The sequence below is a fragment of the Manis pentadactyla genome, chromosome 4 (assembly GCF_030020395.1).
Source record: "Manis pentadactyla isolate mManPen7 chromosome 4, mManPen7.hap1, whole genome shotgun sequence".
NCBI lineage: Eukaryota > Metazoa > Chordata > Mammalia > Pholidota > Manidae > Manis > Manis pentadactyla.
Window position 1 is genome coordinate 134,786,262 of NC_080022.1, and position 17,608 is coordinate 134,803,869.

The following is a 17,608-nucleotide window of genomic DNA, read 5'->3' on the forward strand; positions in this document are numbered from 1 at the left end:
TCCCTGCCCTCCTGATGGTCCACTGAGTTTGTTTTTAAATTATGAGAAACCACAGACTTGGTGGCTAACAGGGCCATTTATGTGTATGCTCTAAGCATGGAACACTGCATTCAGAAATGACTTCAGTGGCCCCATAGTTGAGACTCAGGCCTTAGAGATGGAGTCTTTGGTCTGCTCAAACACATTTAAAAATTCAAGAGGAATATCATTCCCATATTTTGTAGTTAACTTTGTACAGGGGCTGGGCAGACTTCATTAGGGACAGACCCCTTCATGGACCCAAATCATAAGACACCTGGACAAGGGGCAGCTTACCCCAGCAGGCAGTCGGGGGTGGGGGACCAGACGCCTAGGGCAAAGGACAATACAGGACCTGATTCGGACTTCCCCAGGAAGGACTCGGCACTCAGCTGCCTCGGAGCCTTCCTTCTCCGAATGCCATCAACCCTTCCTTATCATTTCCTGCCTTGTTTTGTTTTTTGCTTTTCTCACTTTTTATCAGACATTTCTTAGGCTTAGCCACTTAAAGCGTATCACCCATATTAAAATACACCCATTTTCAACATTAAATAACTACATTTTGCTGTAAAATTTTTTGAAAGGATATTATTTGCAGTTTTTGTAAACAAAATATTCATTTTGTTCTTGTGATTTAAACTTTATAAAATTTATAAATAAGTATATAAGAGTCGTGTTACAGTTGAATGCAATACTGCAGATGTTTCATTAAATATTTATTAACTTCGATTTTTCCAGTTTCCTTATTTTGGAGCCATTTCTTTTTTTCAGGTCTCGAATATTTTCTAAGGCCTATGAAACGCTTATAGGCCCTAGGGGATATGACAGTTCTGCTGAACCTCCTTACAGCCCCTCTCATGTAGGGCGCCCCATTTGATGAATGAATGAATGAATGAGTGAATGAACGAATTAATGACGTGAACAAAGTCATTTTCCCAAGTCTCTCCAAGTCCGCTTCGCTTCTCATTCTTCTGGAATCTCAGCTCAACCCAGCCCGGTAGGGAAGCCCCTCCCCTCGAAAACACCAAAGCCAAAGCAGCGGAGGAAGCTGTCCGGTGCCCGGCGCTCAGTCACCCAGGGCAGGGTCAGTTTGGGGCCCAGGGTCGCCACAGTGGCCGCAGCGCGGACCGAAGGAGGAGTCCCCGCAGAGCCCGCGCACAGGGCAAAGCTGCACCCCGAGCCTTGCCTCCCCTCCCCCACTGCAGGTGAGCTGCAGAGCCGCGGCCCCCACCCCCCGCATCCCCGGGGGTGACGTAAGGCCTCTGGACCGCGCTCCGGCCCCGCCCCTGCAGGCAGGGCCCGGGCCCGCGACACCGCAGTGGAAGCCGGTCCCGCTGTGGGACAAGCCGGTTGGGCAGGCAAGTGAGGCGGCAAGGCGCTCTAGTGGGCTGCTGCGGCGGCCGGACGCAAAGGCCCGTCCAGGCGGAACTCCAGCCTCGGGCTACAGCACACCTGTCCCGCTGTCCGCACAGCCTAAGCTTCTGCAAGGTCCGCACTCGCTGCCCCGCGGGACCTCGGGGTGCCAGTCCAGCTTCAGCTGTCCATCTCCGCTCGAGCCAGCCAATCGCTCGCGACTGCTCCGGCCGCACCTCTCGGAATCTATGACGGGCGTGCGGAGCAGCCTATAAGATTGGGGCTCCGTCGGCCTGGCCTGCGAGCGGGAGCCAATGAGCATCATTTCAGGTGGGTGGAGGGAGCGGACCTCTGGAAGGTAGCTCCGTTCGGGTTGCTTAAGTCTTCCCTTGGAGATGGGCGCGCAAACCGACCAGTGGGTCTGGGGGCGGCGGTGACGGGCGTGCAGTCGGCCCAATGAGGGTGGGAGTGGGTGGGGCAGCCCCGAGCAGCAGTGCTAAAGGAGCCCGGCGGAGGCAGCGGTGGGTTTGGGATTGAGGGGCCGGATCTGTGGTCGCGGCTGAGGACGTGCACCGGCGCCACCATCTTCGGCTGAAGGTGAGAGGTGCGGTTGCACGAGTAGGAGTGCAGTGGCCGGGAGCTGGGGGACGGTTTATGGGCTCGGGAAGGATCCTGAGCTGGAGAAGCGGGTGGCTCTGGAGAGCGGGAACGGAGCCGAAGCGGGAGCTGGGGGAAAGCGAGGGGGGCTCTGGGCAGAGGGCTTGCTCCGCGGGGCCGGAGATTCGTGCAAGGAAGGACCTTGGCGATAGGTAACTGACCCCAGTGGGTGGAGAGACCTCTGGAGAGGTAGGGAACGAGGTTCTTGAAAGAGAGACCTCTGCAGGGCTCAGGGCCCAAGTGTGCGGGAGGAAGACCCCTGGGGGGCCAGGGATGGAGATACGGGGGTGGGGATGTGGAGACCTGGTACTCAGCGTGTAGGATCCGTAGGGCGCGAAGTTGAGGGGCCTGCTGCTCTGGCCGGGGTCCCGGGGTGCCCCACGAGTGCGTGTCTGACCCCCGGGAGGGGAGGGAGTCCTGGGGCTGTCTGGAAAGCCCTAGCCCCGTTGCGGGTGGAGACGTAGGACAGGAAGGGCCCCTGGGTGGGTTAGGCCAGTCCCGGCGCCCGGGGACTGTGAGGGCTTCTCCGAAGGCTCGGAAGGCGGGCGGCGCTCTCCAGACCTGTGGGGTGGACGGACCGGAGGGCAGAGGCTCCGCACCGCCGGGGAAGCGCGCAGTGGTGAGGGTCTGAGGAGCCAGCCCCCGTCGTGGGGAGGGTCGGGCTCGGCTTGAGCTGGAGAAGGAGGCCAGAGGCGGCCGCCTTATTACGCGCTCTGAGAACCGCTGGGGCCGGGGGTGGAAGCCCGGCGAGGCCCGGGCGGCTTGCGGGGTGAGGCGGGAAATGTGGCGGGGGCGCGCTGCCGCAGGGCGGCTGGGGGAGGAGGGCCAGCCCTCGCCTCGGGATCCCTTTATTGTGTAAGTGATCTGGGAATGGCCCGCCGCAGAGTCTCTTCCTTGCCTTCTGCAGTTGGGGGTCCGACCCTGATCCCATAAATTCGGACTGGAACGGGGTCGGAGTGAACTTGAAGGCACACAGTCCTGGCATTTGCTGGGGCTTTTGTGGGCCTGTGGTGGGCGGATGGGGCCTAGAGACCGGGGAGGCCCCCACCCTGGCCTGCCTGGGAACTAGGGCCTTAGGAAGAAGGTTGGCGATTCGGCGGGTCAGAGCTCAGCTGGTGAGGTTTGGCCTCTGCTTATGACCGTTATCTCTGTTTCTTAGGGCCTCTACAGCTCCCTTCAAGATCACTGCGGTTGATGGAAAGGGGTGGGGCGGGGTGGGGTGGAGTGGGGTGGAGTGGGGTAGGGGAAAACAGGCGGAGTAGATCGAGACTGCAAATGAAACAAAGACTGCTGTTTTCGCTGAATAATATAATACTAAATATAATACTTTGGCTTTGCTGAGATTTTGTTTTTTAACAGTGCAACTGAGGATTCTTTGAGTCAGGCTTAATTATTCTTGATAATATCTTGCCCTGGAAACTTTAATACATTTATTTATTGCTTTATTTCCTTCATCAATCTGCGCTTATTAATTATTATCTTAGTCCCATGCTTTTGATGTGTAAGTGTGCCCCATCTGGATCGGATTCTATAAAAGTGGCCATTTTATGCATCTCCCTACTTATGCATCTTAAAATTCAGTTCTTCCTCCAGTTCTTCCTCCTTCTTATCTGGAGAAAGCATATGGGGTAATTGTGCGATATAGCATGAGCTTTTACAGCAAAGGGATGTGACCTGAGAGCTTGGCTTTTTATTTGGGCTCCTTAGGGAAATCATTACAATGAAGACAGACTGGATGGAAGTAGAGATGGAGGAAATTTTGAAGGGCACGCTGTATGGTGAAAGGCTAAATGCCTCAGAGGTTTATGTGCTTTTTCATCATATATGAAGAATTGAAATTCCTGGTGTTGAGTCCACATTTTAGGATATTTAACCCTGTATGAAAATATTAACTGAGAGATGGTGTGGCCATAAATAATGATAGTGTTCTTTTGCATCTGGTTGGTTTGTGCTCATTTGGTTAAGGAGAATTTTGAAAAATTAACAGACTTGACTATCCCTGTAATGTAAGTGACCTCAGTGGAAGTGTTACACAAATTGACACAATTCTGTTTTAGTTTATCTGTTTTAGAGGGATGTGCTATCATGGATAATTTATCAAATTTCTGTTTGGCTTTTTATATGCAAGATATTCATAACATTGAGTTGTTTTCCTGTATCCGTACCCAGGTGCTGGGAGGCTGTTGAGAAGTTAGCTGGGTGGCATTTCATTGGAAGTAAAAAATGGCCTGGGGGTGCCCCAGGGGTGTGTGTTTGTATCTAAAACCAATGAAGACGATGGGGCTTTGGCTCTGTAGGGGACTAATTCATCCACAGATAAATAATGTAGTTATAATTAGGCAGTTACTTCAAATGACACCAAGAACCTTCCGATTATCTGTATGCCTGCTGCAAAGACATTCCTGCTTACTCCTTTTTTCCCCAAGTACAGACATTTTTTCTTATAACTATAGGTGTTTGCCAGATCATGCTAGGGTGTCCATTAGCTGAGTCTGTATTCTTGAAGCCATAATTGATAAGGTTTTTATTTAATAGAGAGACAGTAAATGGTGTACTACTCCCCCTTCCTCACTTCCCTCTCCCTTTCCATTGTTGTAGCGTGCACTCTGGAGCTGAACTCTGGGTTTAATCCCAGCTTTGCTACTTGTTAGCTTGGTGACCTTGGACCTGTTATTGGCCTTCTCAGTACCTCAGGTCCCTCATCTGTAAAATGGAGATATTAATAGTACCTACCTCACAGAGCTTTTGTAAGGATTAAGAGTTGACACATACAAACATCTTAAAATAGTGCCTAGCCACAATTAATGATACATAACAACATTATTTCCTGTTTTTAAAATTGTAGTATTATCCTTTCCAAAGGCAAAGTATTTGGGAGTGGTTCACTGTTAAATACCAGTATTATCAAGATTGGGTACCAAATATACAAAGGAATGAAAAAAATACAACATATTTGGCAATCACAAGTGAAGAGTTAAAATGAGCAAAACATCTACATTGGCCACCTGAACTATATCAGTTAAACAACAATTTGAGTACCTACTACCTGCTAAGCCCTCAGGTACAATGCAAGAGAGAAAAGAAGAATGCCTGCAGAGCAGTACAAGATGCTAGGAGAAAGATTAAATTGCCAGACTGACCTGAAAAGAAGTTCTGAAGGGGTGGCATTTGGGTCAAGATTTGAAGGAAAGATAGGTTTCTTGTTGTGGACAGATTGAAGCTTACTTTGAGGGTAGGGACCACTCATGTAGTATTTGATCAGTAGGCATAGATTCCCTCCCATGGACCAATCAGTAGGCTAAGTGTTTACCATACGGCAAGGAACATGAAACAGTCCTCACACTGCTTAGCTAGGTGTAGAACATTCTGGAAAAGTAAAAGTAATTTGTAGTCTCACTACCACGTGAAAACCCAATGAATATTTATTTGTTCCTTAAAAAAAAAAGCGTATGTGTAATTTCCTCCCACTGCTTTTACACTTACACTTTTGTGATCTGTTGAGTTTTTACCTTAAATTACAAACATTTCTCCACCTAGAGAAAGTACTGATACATTTAAATTATACCAATTTGATAAGAGAATCTTTAAATGTACATTTTGTGTTTTTTAAAAAAAATCTGCTCTAGGAACGACTTGTTAAGCTATTCTAATTTATTATCACCCACTGAATTTAAGCATATAATTACATGCCCCATGTAAATTTTAAAAATGTGCGCATTCTTAACTGGCAGCAAGACAGTTTCCTAAGTATTGTATGGGATGTACAGTTTATATCTACTAAGAATAATAAGAGTAACTCATTTTCATATTTTGTTACAGTTTATATTTTAATGGACTTTGTCCTTCCTAAAGGCAGAGTATGTGTCCTTTTGTATGTCTCCAAACTCATCTAGGATGATTCCCACTTCAGACCTATGCCCCACCTTCTTAGCACTGTACAGAGTGGAAGTTGGGGGAGACAGAAAACGTGTTAATAGTCTTATTAGAACAGTTCCTAGAGGTAATGGACTTTTGAAAACATTCTTTGGAATGTACATATGCCTGTGAATATTTTCTGAATTGTTCTTTCCCACATGGATGCCTAAGAAGGCAAATGCGAATTTACTTATAAAACATTTAGCAATTTTATTTGTACAAGTCTTAATATTATGTGTTTTGTGATTTTTTTTTATCCAAGTCCATAATCCTTAAACCATTAGCATATTCTTTAAATTGGGTTATGAGTTACTCTAAAACATTGGTTTTCAACTTTTGTTCTACCCCAACATACCTGTTAACAACAGTGGCTCACCATGGCAACCAGAGAACTCTGTAGCGATGGTTCTCAAAGTGTGGTCCCTGGACCAGCAGCGTAAGCAGCATATGGGAGCTTGTTAGAAAGGCAGATTATCGGGCCCCACCCTGACCTACTGAATCTGGAAAGTCTGGAGATGGGCCCAGCAGTCTAACTTTTAATAAACCTTCCAGGTGTCACTGATGTACATGCCAGCGATTGAGAACCATGCACATATTTGTAATGCATTACGTTGTAACAACTTCTGAGGAATCTGAGCTGTCTGATTCTAGTAAATTCTTGTTAGGGGTAAAAAGGCTAGTATCTGATTAATCTCTTAAGACACATATAGATCCCTTTAAGAGCCTGAAGAAAGTTATGAAAGTTTTCCTTAGAAAAGCACACATACAGGTATACTAAGTGTACACCATTTTTATACCATTTCTGTGATTTCATGGAGCTTGAAGTTTGACTGGGCTCAAGGTTAAGAACCTCTTTAACAACTTTCTACTTTATGATTAACCTTGCAGCCGTCTATCCTTTTGCCTGCCAAGAATCCCCATCATTTTGGGGGGAATGGGAAAGTGGGAGGGTTTCATGGAGCAAGAGTAGCCATCCAGTGGGCGTCTTGCATTGATTTGGATGAAGTCATGGAAACTATGCTTGTGAGATTCGTAATAACCTGGAATTTGGAGTCATAACAAAAGTGTTTAATGATGGTATCGGATTCCAAAGGCAGAGTGATGAGTCACATCAGAAAGGTGAGTGATGAATGTAAAATTCTGTCACCTGATCCAAAAAGCCAGTTGTACAAGTTTAAGAGGAAAGGTAGCTTTAGAGCAATGTGTGTGGAGCTTTAGCTGACAACTCATTATGCGCCTGAATACTAAATAAACCAGTTAGGTCTTGAGACACATTAACTTAAAAGTCACAGAAACAGTGCTTTTTCTCAGTGTGGCCTTAGGTTAATGGTTCCTTTTTATTCTGCACTGATCAGATAATAATCTGGAATAGTATGTTTGCTTCTGGACTACATATTCTAAAGGGGTGTAAACACACTGAAGTCTGTATCAAAGTAAGAGATCAAGGTAGTGGAGTGAGTCTTGCTGAGTGATGGAATGCTGAAGAGGAGTCAGAGGGAGTAGGAGCAGGTGCAGGGATGGGAGTGGAGGCCTGAATAGCTCCCATCACATACTTGAAAGGCTGTCTTGTGCAGCCAAGTTACACTTGTCCTCTGTGGCCTCATTTGATCACATTAAGACTGCACAGGCCAGATGGAAGCTACAGGGGGACTGATGTGGGTGTTTGAAAGGAAGAACTCTTGAGTCTGCTGTCTGAAGGTAGAATGGGAGGCACGTGCTAGACCCATGCTTTACTCTTCTGGCTGTCATCATGTATTTTGTAGCTCTATCCTGGTTGTCACACTAATATCGGTACCACTTCCTGGGCCTTTTATTATGAATCTTTGTTTTCTTTTTCTTCATTCTCCTTCCCCTTCACTCCCTCTTTAATTTGTGGGGAGGCGAAAGGGGAGAAAGAGAAAAAAAAAAAAGTCAAACTAGAATTTTCTTTTTCCTTCTGCTTGTTTTTCAGCCCTCAGTAATTGAGGGCATGTCCTGAATGCAATTCAGACAACCAGAGTCATAATTTGTGGTCACTCCTGAAATGTACCTTGGAAACTAGGTTAGTATGGCCATGAAGAGGAATACCCCTGCTCCTTAACTTAAACTTCTTGCTTTCTGTTTACCAAAGGTTTCAAGTTTGTGAGAAAATGCGTGAATTGTGTATTTTTTTTTTTTGAGAGGGCATCTCTCATATTTATTGATCATATGGTTGTTAACAACAATAAAATTCTGTATAGGGGACTCAATGCACAATCATTAATCAACCCCATGCCTAATTCTCAACACTCTCCAATCTTCTGAAGCATAACGAACAAGTTTTTACATGGTGAACAAGTTCTTACATAGTGAATAAGTTCTTACGTGGTGAACAGTGCAAGGGCAGTCATCACAGAAACTTTCGGTTTTGATCACGCATTATGAACTATAAACAATCAGGTCAAATATGAATATTCGTTTGATTTTTATACTTGATTTATATGTGAATCCCACATTTCTCCCTTATTATTATTATTATTATTATTATTATTATTATTATTATGTTTAATAAAATGCTGAAGTGGTAGGTAGATACAAGATAAAGGTAGAAAACATAGTTTAGTGCTATTAGAGGGGAAATGTAGATGATCAGGTGTGTGCATATAGACTAAGTATTAATCCAAGCTAGACAAGGGCAACAAAACATCCACGGATGCAGAAGATTTCTCTCAAAACAAGGGGGGTGAGGTTCTAAGCCTCACCTCTGTTGATCCCCAATTTCTCACCTGATGGCCCCCCTGCGACTGTGCCTGTGTTAGGCTTTTCCTCCCTTGAGGAATCTTACCTGTTTCTGGCTAACCAGTCATCTTCCAGGGCCATACAGGGAAATGTAAAGTTGGTAAGTGAGACAGAAGCAATGTTGTTTGAAAAGGTTAGCTTTTTACTTCTTTGCAGATTTATGCCCTGTGGCTTTTATGCCCAGTATTTCTCTTGAGGTATCTTTACCACTTGGAAGAATTATGATACTCGGTAATTTCGTTATGAGGCACGAATTCTACTTAAGGGTTGTAATTAGGAAGGAAGAAGAAAAGCTATAGAAGTAGCAGACAGAAGAAAACATGGGAAGATTGATTATTTCTTTGACATATCTTCTTGTAGAGTAACATAAGCGTGTATAGGTTTTAAACTTCTAATTAAATTGTGCACACACATTAACATAATAGGAATACCGCTACATAACCAAAGCAGACCTACAATTACCAGCCATCTCCAGTGAAACCAAGAAAACCAGTTAGGTACCCTAGGCATTTGTGAAAACTTATCAATGATATGATGGATATTGTCTAACTGAATTTGAATAGTTTGAGAAAAATCAGACAAATTAAAACAACACATTCCTGGGAACTGTTCACATCCCATATGTCCTTTTAACAGTAGATAGTCTGTAGTCGCAAGATTTTGGAGTGCTGCAACTTGCAGTTCTCCTAATTCTTGGTTGAGTTCCGACAGTACAGATCCAGTCAAATTTGTTGTTTTACTGTATGCACAGGCCAGCTTAGATATCTCCTTCTTCATTCCCATGGCAAGTCCAGGAACCGGTGGGATGAATGCAGCTACAACTGCAACAGCGCCAGGATCTTTGTTGAAGTTTTTTGATGATCATCTTCTGGAATGACTCTTCCAGAGAATGTTGATGTTGGAAGTTCTTCTTCATATCGTATCTTAATTCGTTTTCTGGGTAGCCAAATTAGGCTTTGATCCTCTGTATAAACACAAACAAACCCTTTGCCCACCCTTTGATATGCCCTTGATATCATTGTGAAGAACTTATTGGAGATCACCACACAGGAACTGCTTTTTTTTTTTTAAGAGAAAGGAATATTATCAGAAAAATGTACTTCCGTAGCTGATCATCTGACACCCTTTAAATGATCAAAATTAAGGATATTTAAAGCATGCTTTAATCATTGATTTACAGTTAGTTTTATCCTATCAGGGAGTAATCCCCCTCTTCTTTCTTTTTTTTTTGTTATCCTTAATCTACAATTACATGAAGAATATTATGCTTACTAGGCTCTCCCCTATACCAGGTCCCCCCCAACAAACCCCTTTACAGTCACTGTCCATCAGCATAGCAAAATGTTGTAGAATCACTACTTGTCTTCTCTGTGTTGTACAGCCCTCCCCTTTCTCCCACCCCCCCATTATGCATGCTAATCATAATTCTTCTTTCCCCCTTTCTTGTTCCCCACCTTATCCCTCCCTACCCACCCATCCTCCCCAGTCCCTTCCCCTTTGGTACCTGTTAGTCCATTCTTGGGTTCTGTGATTCTGCTTCTGTTTCGTTCCTTCAGTTTTTCCTTTGTTCTTATACACCACAGATGAGTGAAATCATTTGGTATGTCTCTTTCTCCACTTGGCTTATTTCACTGAGCATAATACCCTCTAGCTCCATCCATGTTGTTGCAAATGGTAGGATTTGTTTTCTTCTTATGGCTGAGTAATATTCCTTTGTGTATATGTACCACATCTTCTTTATCCATTCATCTACTGATGTACACTTAGGTTGTTTCCAATTCTTGGCTATTGTAAATAGTGCTGCAATAAACATAGGGGTGCATCTGTCTTTTTCAAACTTGAGTGCTGCATTCTTAGGGTAAATTCCTAGGAGTGCAATTCCTGGGTCAAATGGTAAGTCTATTTTGAGCATTTTGAGGAACCTCCATACTGCTTTCCACAATGGTTGAACTAATTTACATTCCCACCAGCAGTGTAGGAGGGTTCTCCTTTCTCCACAACCTCGCCAACATTTGTTGTTGTTTGTCTTTTGGATGGCAGCCATCCTTACTGGTGTGAGGTGATACCTCATTGTAGTTTTAATTTGCATTTCTCTGATAATTAGCAATGTGGAGCATCTTTTCATGTGTCTGTTGGCCATCTGTATTTCTTTTTTGGAGAACTGTCTGTTCAGTTCCTCTGCCCATTTTTTAATTGGATTATTTGTTTTTTGTTTGTTGAGGTGTGTGAGTTCTTTATATATTTTGGACTTCAAGCCTTTATCAGATCTGTCATTTACAAATATATTCTCCCATACTGTAGGGTACCTTTTCGTTCTATTGATGGTGTCTTTTGCTGTACAGAAGCTTTTCAGCTTAATATAGTCCCACTTGTTCATTTTTGCTATTGTTTTCCTTGCCCGGGGAGACATGTTCAAGAAGAGGTCACTCATGTTTATGTCTAAGAGGTTTTTGCCTATGTTTTTTTCTAAGAGTTTTATGGTTTCATGACTTACATTCAGGTCTTTGATCCATTTTGAATTTACTTTTGTGTATGGGGTTAGACAATGATCTGGTTTCATTCTCCTACATGTAGCTGTCCAGTTTTGCCAGCACCATCTGTTGAAGAGACTGTCGTTTCGCCATTGTATGTCCATGGCTCCTTTATCAAATATTTATTGACCATATATGTTTGGTTTAATGTCTGGAGTCTCTAATCTGTTCCACTGGTCTGTGGCTCTGTTCTTGTGCCAGTACCAAATTGTCTTGATTACTATGGCTTTGTAATAGAGCTTGAAGTTGGGGAGTGAGATTCCCCCCTACTTTATTCTTCTTTCTCAGGATTGCTTTGGCTATTCAGGGTCTTTGGTGTTTCCATATGAATTTTTGAATTATTTGTTCCAGTTCATTGAAGAATGTTGCTGGTAGTTTCATAGGGATTGCATCAAATCTGTATATTGCTTTGGGCAGGATGGCCATTTTGACGATATTAATTCTTCCTAGCCATGAGCATGGGATGAGTTTCCATTTGTTAGTGTCCCCTTTAATTTCTCTTAAGAGTGACTTGTAGTTTTCAGGATATAGGTCTTTCACTTCTTTGGTTAGGATTATTCCTAGGTATTTTATTCTTTTTGATGCAATTGTGAATGGAGTTGTTTTCCTGATTTCTCTTTCTATTAGTTCATTGTTAGTGTATAGGAAAGCCCCAGATTTCTGTGTGTTCATTTTGTATCCTGCAACTTTGCTGTATTCTGATATCAGTTCTAGTAGTTTTGGGGTGGAGTCTTTAGAGTTTTTTATGTACAATATCATGTCATCTGCAAATAGTGACAGTTTAACTTCTTCTTTACCAACCTGGATTCCTTGTATTTCTTTGTTTTGTCTGATTGCCATGGCTAGGACCTCCAGTACTATGTTAAATAGCAGTGGGGAGAGTGGGCATCCCTGTCTTGTACCCGATCTCAGAGGAAAAGCTTTCAACTTCTCGCTGTTCAGTATAATATTGGCTGTGGGTTTATCATAGATGGCCTTTATTATGTTGAGGTACTTGCCCTGTATGCCCATTTTGCTGAGACTTTTTATCACGAATGGATGTTGAATTTTGTCAAATGCTTTTTCAGCATCTATGGAGATGATCATGTGGTTTTTGTCTTTCTTTTTGTTGATGTGGTGGATGATGTTGATGGATTTTCGAATGTTGTACCATCCTTGCATCCCTGGGATGAATCCCACTTGGTTGTGGTGTATGATCCTTTTGATATATTTTTGAATTTGATTTGCTAATATTTTATTGAGTATTTTTGCATCTTCATTCATTAGGGATATTGGTCTGTAATTTTCTTTTTTGGTGGGGTCTTTGCCTAGTTTTGGTAGTAGGGTGATTTTGGCTTCATAGAATGAATTTGGGAGTATTCCCTCCTCTTCTATTCTTTGGAAAACTTTAAGGAGAATGGGTATTATGTCTTCTCTGTGTCTGATAAAATTCCGAGGTAAATCCTTCCGGCCCGGGTGTTTTGTTCTTGGGTAGTTTTTTGATTACCGTTTCAATTTCTTTGCTCGTAATTGGTTTGTTTAACTTTTATGTTTCTTCCTTGGTCAGTCTTGGAAGGTTGTATTTTTCTAGGAAGTTGTCCATTTCTTCTAGGTTTTCCAGCTTGTTGGCATATAGGTTTTCATAGTAGTCTTTAATAATTCTTTGTATTTCTGTGGAGTCTGTCATGATTTTTCCGTTCTCATTTCTGATTCTGTTGATTTGTGGTGATTCTCTTTTTCTCTTAATAAGTTTGGCTAGAAGTTTATCTATTTTGTCAATTTTTTTCAAAGAACCAGCTCTTGGTTTCATTGATTTTTGCTATTGTTTTATTCTTCTCAATTTTGTTTATTTCTTCTCTGATCTTTATTATGTCCCTCCTTCTGCTGACTTTAGGCCTCATTTGTTCTTCTTTTTCCAGTTTCAATAATTGTGATGTTAGACTATTCATTTGGGATTGTTCTTCCTTCTTCAAGTGTGCCTGGATCGCTATATACTTTCCTCTTAAGACTGCTTTCGCTGCGTACCGTAGAAGTTGGGGCTTTGTGTTGTTGTTGTCATTTGTTTCCATATATTCATTGATCTCTATTTTAATTTGTTCGTTGATCCATTGATTATTTAGGAGCATGTTGTTAAGCCTCCATGTGTTTGTGAGCCTTTTTGTTTTCTTTGTAGAATTTATTTCTAGTTTTATACCTTTGTGGTCTGAAAAGTTGGTTGGTAGAATTTCAATATTTTGGAATTTACTGAGGCTCTTTTTGTGGGCTAGTATGTGGTCTATTCTGGAGAATGTTCCATGTGCACTTGAGAAGAATGTATATCCTATTGCTTTTGGATATAGAGTTCTATAGATGTCTATTAGGTCCATCTGTTCTACTGTGTTGTTCAGTGCCTCCGTGTCCTTACTTATTTTCTGCCCAGTGGATCTATCCTTTGGGGTGAGTGGCGTGTTGAAGTCTCCTAAAATGAATGCATTGCAGTCTATTTCCCCCTTTAGTTCTGTTAGTATTTGTTTCACATATGCTGGTGCTCCTGTGTTGGGTGCATATATATTTAGAATGGTTATATCCTCTTGTTGGACTTAGCCCTTTATCATTATGTAGTGTCCTTCTCTATCTCTTGTTACTTTCTTTGTTTTGAAGTCTATTTTGTCTGATATTAGTACTGCAACCCCTGCTTTCTTCTCTCTGTTGTTTGCCTGAAATATGTTTTTCCATCCCTTGACTTTTAGTCTGTGCATGTCTTTGGGTTTGAGGTGAGTTTCTTGTAAGCAGCATATGGATGGGTCTTGCTTTTTTATCCATTCTATTACTCTGTGTCTTTTGATTGGTGCATTCAGTCCATTTACATTTAGGGTGACTATTGAAAGATATGTACTTAGTGCCATTGCAGGCTTTAGATTCGTGGTTACCAAAGGTTCAAGGTTAGCCTCTTTAGTATCTTACTGCCTAACTTAGCTCGCTTATTGAGCTGTTATATATACTGTCTGGAGATTCTTTTCTTCTCTCCCTTCTTATTCCTCCTCCTCCATTCTTCATATGTTGGGTGTTTTGTGCTGTGCTCTTTCTAGGAGTGCTCCCATCTAGAGCAGTCCCTGTAAGATGCCCTGTAGAGGTGGTTTGTGGGAGGCAAATTCCCTCAGCTTTTGTTTGTCTGGGAATTGTTTAATCCCTCCTTCATATTTAAATGATAATCGTGCTGGATACAGTATCCTTGGTTCAAGGCCCTTCTGTTTCATTGCATTAAATATATCATGCCATTCTCTTCTGGCCTGTAAGGTTTCTGTCAAGAAGTCTGATGATAGCCTGATGGGTTTTCCTTTATAGGTGACCTTTTTCTCTCTAGCTGCCTTTAAAACTCTTTCCTTGTCCTTGATCTTTGCCATTTTAATTATTATGTGTCTTGGTGTTTTCCTCCTTGGATCCTTTCTGTTGAGAGTTCTGTGTATTTCCGTGGTCTGTTTGATTATTTCCTCCCCCAGTTTGGGGAAGTTTTCAGCAATTACTTCTTCAAAGACATTTTCTATCCCCTTTTCTCTCTTCTTCTTCTTCTGGTACCCCTATAATACGGATATTGTTCCTTTTGGATTGGTCACACAGTTCTCTTAATATTGTTTCATTCCTGGAGATCCTTTTATCTCTCTCTGTGTCAGCTTCTATGTGTTCCTGTTCTCTGGTTTCTATTCCATCAGTGGCCTCTTGCATCTTATCCATTCTGCTCATAAATCCTTCCAGAGTTTGTTTCACTTCTGTAATCTCTTTCCGGGCGTCTGTAATCTCCCTCCGGACTTCATCCCTTATGTCTTGTATATTTCTCTGCATCTCCATCAGCATGTTTATGATTTTTGTTTTGAATTCTTTTTCAGGAAGACTGGTTAGGTCTGTCTCTTTCTCAGGTGTTGACTCTGTGATCTTTGTCTGCCTGTAATTTTGCCTTTTCATCGTGATAGAGATAGTCTGCAGAGCTGGCATGAGTGACAGCTGGAAGAACTTTCCTTCTTGTTGGTTTGTGGCCTTCCTCTCCTGGTAGAACAGCGACCTCTAGTGGCTTGTACTGCGCAGCTGAGCGCAGACAGGGTTTCTGCTTCCTGCCCGGCTGCTATGGAGTTAATCTCCGCTGTTGCTGTGGGCGTGGCCTGCCTCGGGCTTCTATTCCAATATGGTGGAGCCGCGTTGGAGGGGGAACGGCCGGGAGGCTGTTTATCTTCGTGAGGGGCCTCTGAGCTGCCCTGCTATCCAGGGGTTTAGGGTACCCGTAGTTCCCTGCTGCTGGACTAAGTGTCCCAGGACGCTTCCGTCTGGCTCGGGGTCCCTGTCCCTTTAAGACTTCCAAAAAGCACTCCCTTTTCTTTGTCCCTTGGGCGCAGGCTGCAGGGACCCACTCCCAGGTCTTACTGTCCTTTTTCCCTAGTATCTAGGACCCCACCCATGCACTGTGTCTGCGCTCTGGTCCGGATGGCTGCGGCTGGGTGTTTAGCAGTCCTGGGCTCCGTCTCCCTCCCCGCTCTGACTCCTCTCCTCCCGCCGGGAGCTGGGGGAAGGGGCACTCGGGTCCCGCCGGGCTGGGGCTTGTATCTTACCCCCTTCGCAAGGCGCTGGGTTCTCGCAGGTGTGGATGTGGTCTGGATGTTGTCCTGTGTCCTCTGGTCTCTATTCTAGGAAGAGTTGTCTTTGTTATATTTTCATAAATATATGTCGTTTTGGGAGATTTCCGCTGCTCTACTTATGCTGCCATCTTGGCTCCACCCTGAATTGTGTATTTTTAAGCATCTAACTTTGTCTTCCTCCTCTTCTCTTGGAGGCAGTTGCTCTTGGATCCTTCTGTTCACAATGGCACAGAGAACTGGACTTGAAGATCCAGAAAGGTATCTCTTTGTGGACAGGGCTGTCATCTACAACCCTGCCACTCAGGCTGATTGGACGGCTAAAAAGCTGGTGTGGATTCCATCAGAACGCCATGGTTTTGAGGCAGCTAGTATCAAAGAAGAGCGGGGAGATGAAGTTATGGTGGAGTTGGCAGAGAATGGAAAGAAAGCAATGGTCAACAAAGATGACGTTCAGAAGATGAACCCACCTAAGTTTTCCAAGGTGGAGGATATGGCAGAATTGACGTGCTTGAACGAAGCTTCTGTTTTACATAACCTGAAGGATCGTTACTATTCAGGACTTATCTATGTAAGTATTCTCTCTATAAATAATTATGTAAAGTGACTGGGATTTCATGTACATTGTACATACTGTCATAATCAAATGAGAATGTGGAATACCCACACTTTCTATTTAACATTACTGTTTCTGTTAAAGATAGAAAGATTGCCTCTTGCTTACCGAAGTCTTACTTTGCTTTAAATCTTAACACATGATTTTAAGTAATCCAGTCTACCATTAAATATACTAAAATCATATTTGAAGACTTGTAGTGGTGCTCTGATGCATAATAAGGTGGGGGAGAGCATGTGACAGAAAGACCAGGGAGTTTAATGTGGGAATAACAGATGCATAAACAGTAGGATAAAGACAGCAAATCAGTAGGAAAACCAGTGTGTCTCCAGGATTGTAATGCGGAGGGGGTCCAAGCTTTGAGGATTCAGTGGAGAACAAGAACAGGGTCACTGGGTGCAGGGAAATAGGAAAGATGAATACTGAAGCTTTTAAGAGGAAGCAGTTCAGGGTAAGATTGAGGCTGGTGTTGTCCCGTGGTTTGCTGTTGACACATACATTGCATCACTGATGATGTCTTGACCATATAGAAGTTATTGAATATAAAAGGTAGAGAGGGAAAATGAAAGCCAGATACTGAAAACACTATAGAATGACAAAATAGGTTTGGGGGGGATAGTAGACAAAGGTGGAAGTGATTTAAAGAAGGCAACATAGATTGATTTGGAAAGAAGAGAAATAGAAAAGCTGCCATTGTAATTGTCTGAATTTGGAAAAGAATAGTTGAATTTTATGTAGGGGGTGTGCTACTGAAGCTCAAGCATAGTTCAAAACTTCAGCAAATGAGAACTAGTTTTCCAAAAGGAATTTGTTTAGTGAATGTTTCCTGAGCATCTACTAGGCCAGGCCAGGTCCCTGTCTTCGTGATTCATCCTCTTAGTACATGAAAGAGGACTGGGATAGAGCAAGAAGCCCAAAGCAAGCCGGTGAAGAGCTGTTTGAGAAGGTAGCATCCAAGCTGAAATCTGACAGGGAGCTAACCGTGGGAACATCTGAGAAATGAACGGCTTTATCCATGACCTTTGCCATAGTAGTTGCAGTCAAGCCCTGTGTTCTCTCTCATATTTTTTTTCTCTCCATGAGGTAGGATGCAGAGTCAGAGGCACCAGGGTTAGAAAGGTAGCTTGAGGAGAATGGAAAAGATTTGGAAAAGAGGAGAAGCCAAGGATAAGAAAATGACT

General features: G+C 43.2%; 1 protein-coding gene across 8 annotated transcripts in view; it reads left to right on the forward strand.

Annotated features, from left to right (window-relative positions):
- Positions 1-1,563: 1,563 nt before the first annotated feature.
- MYH10 (myosin heavy chain 10) overlaps positions 1,564-17,608 on the forward strand; it is a 159,642-nt gene continuing 143,597 nt past the window's right edge. For 4 of the 8 annotated variants that reach the window (XM_057500887.1, XM_036896170.2, XM_036896169.2 and 1 more), the window contains exon 1: positions 16,013-16,382. In XM_057500887.1, coding sequence (XP_057356870.1) covers positions 16,038-16,382 — 345 coding nt within the window. In that variant the 5' untranslated portion in view covers positions 16,013-16,037. Of the gene's footprint in view, positions 1,702-1,827; positions 1,969-2,774; positions 2,798-16,008; positions 16,383-17,608 lie in introns of those variants that run through there. The other 4 variants (XM_057500888.1, XM_036896173.2, XM_036896172.2 and 1 more) reach the window with 4 other exon arrangements.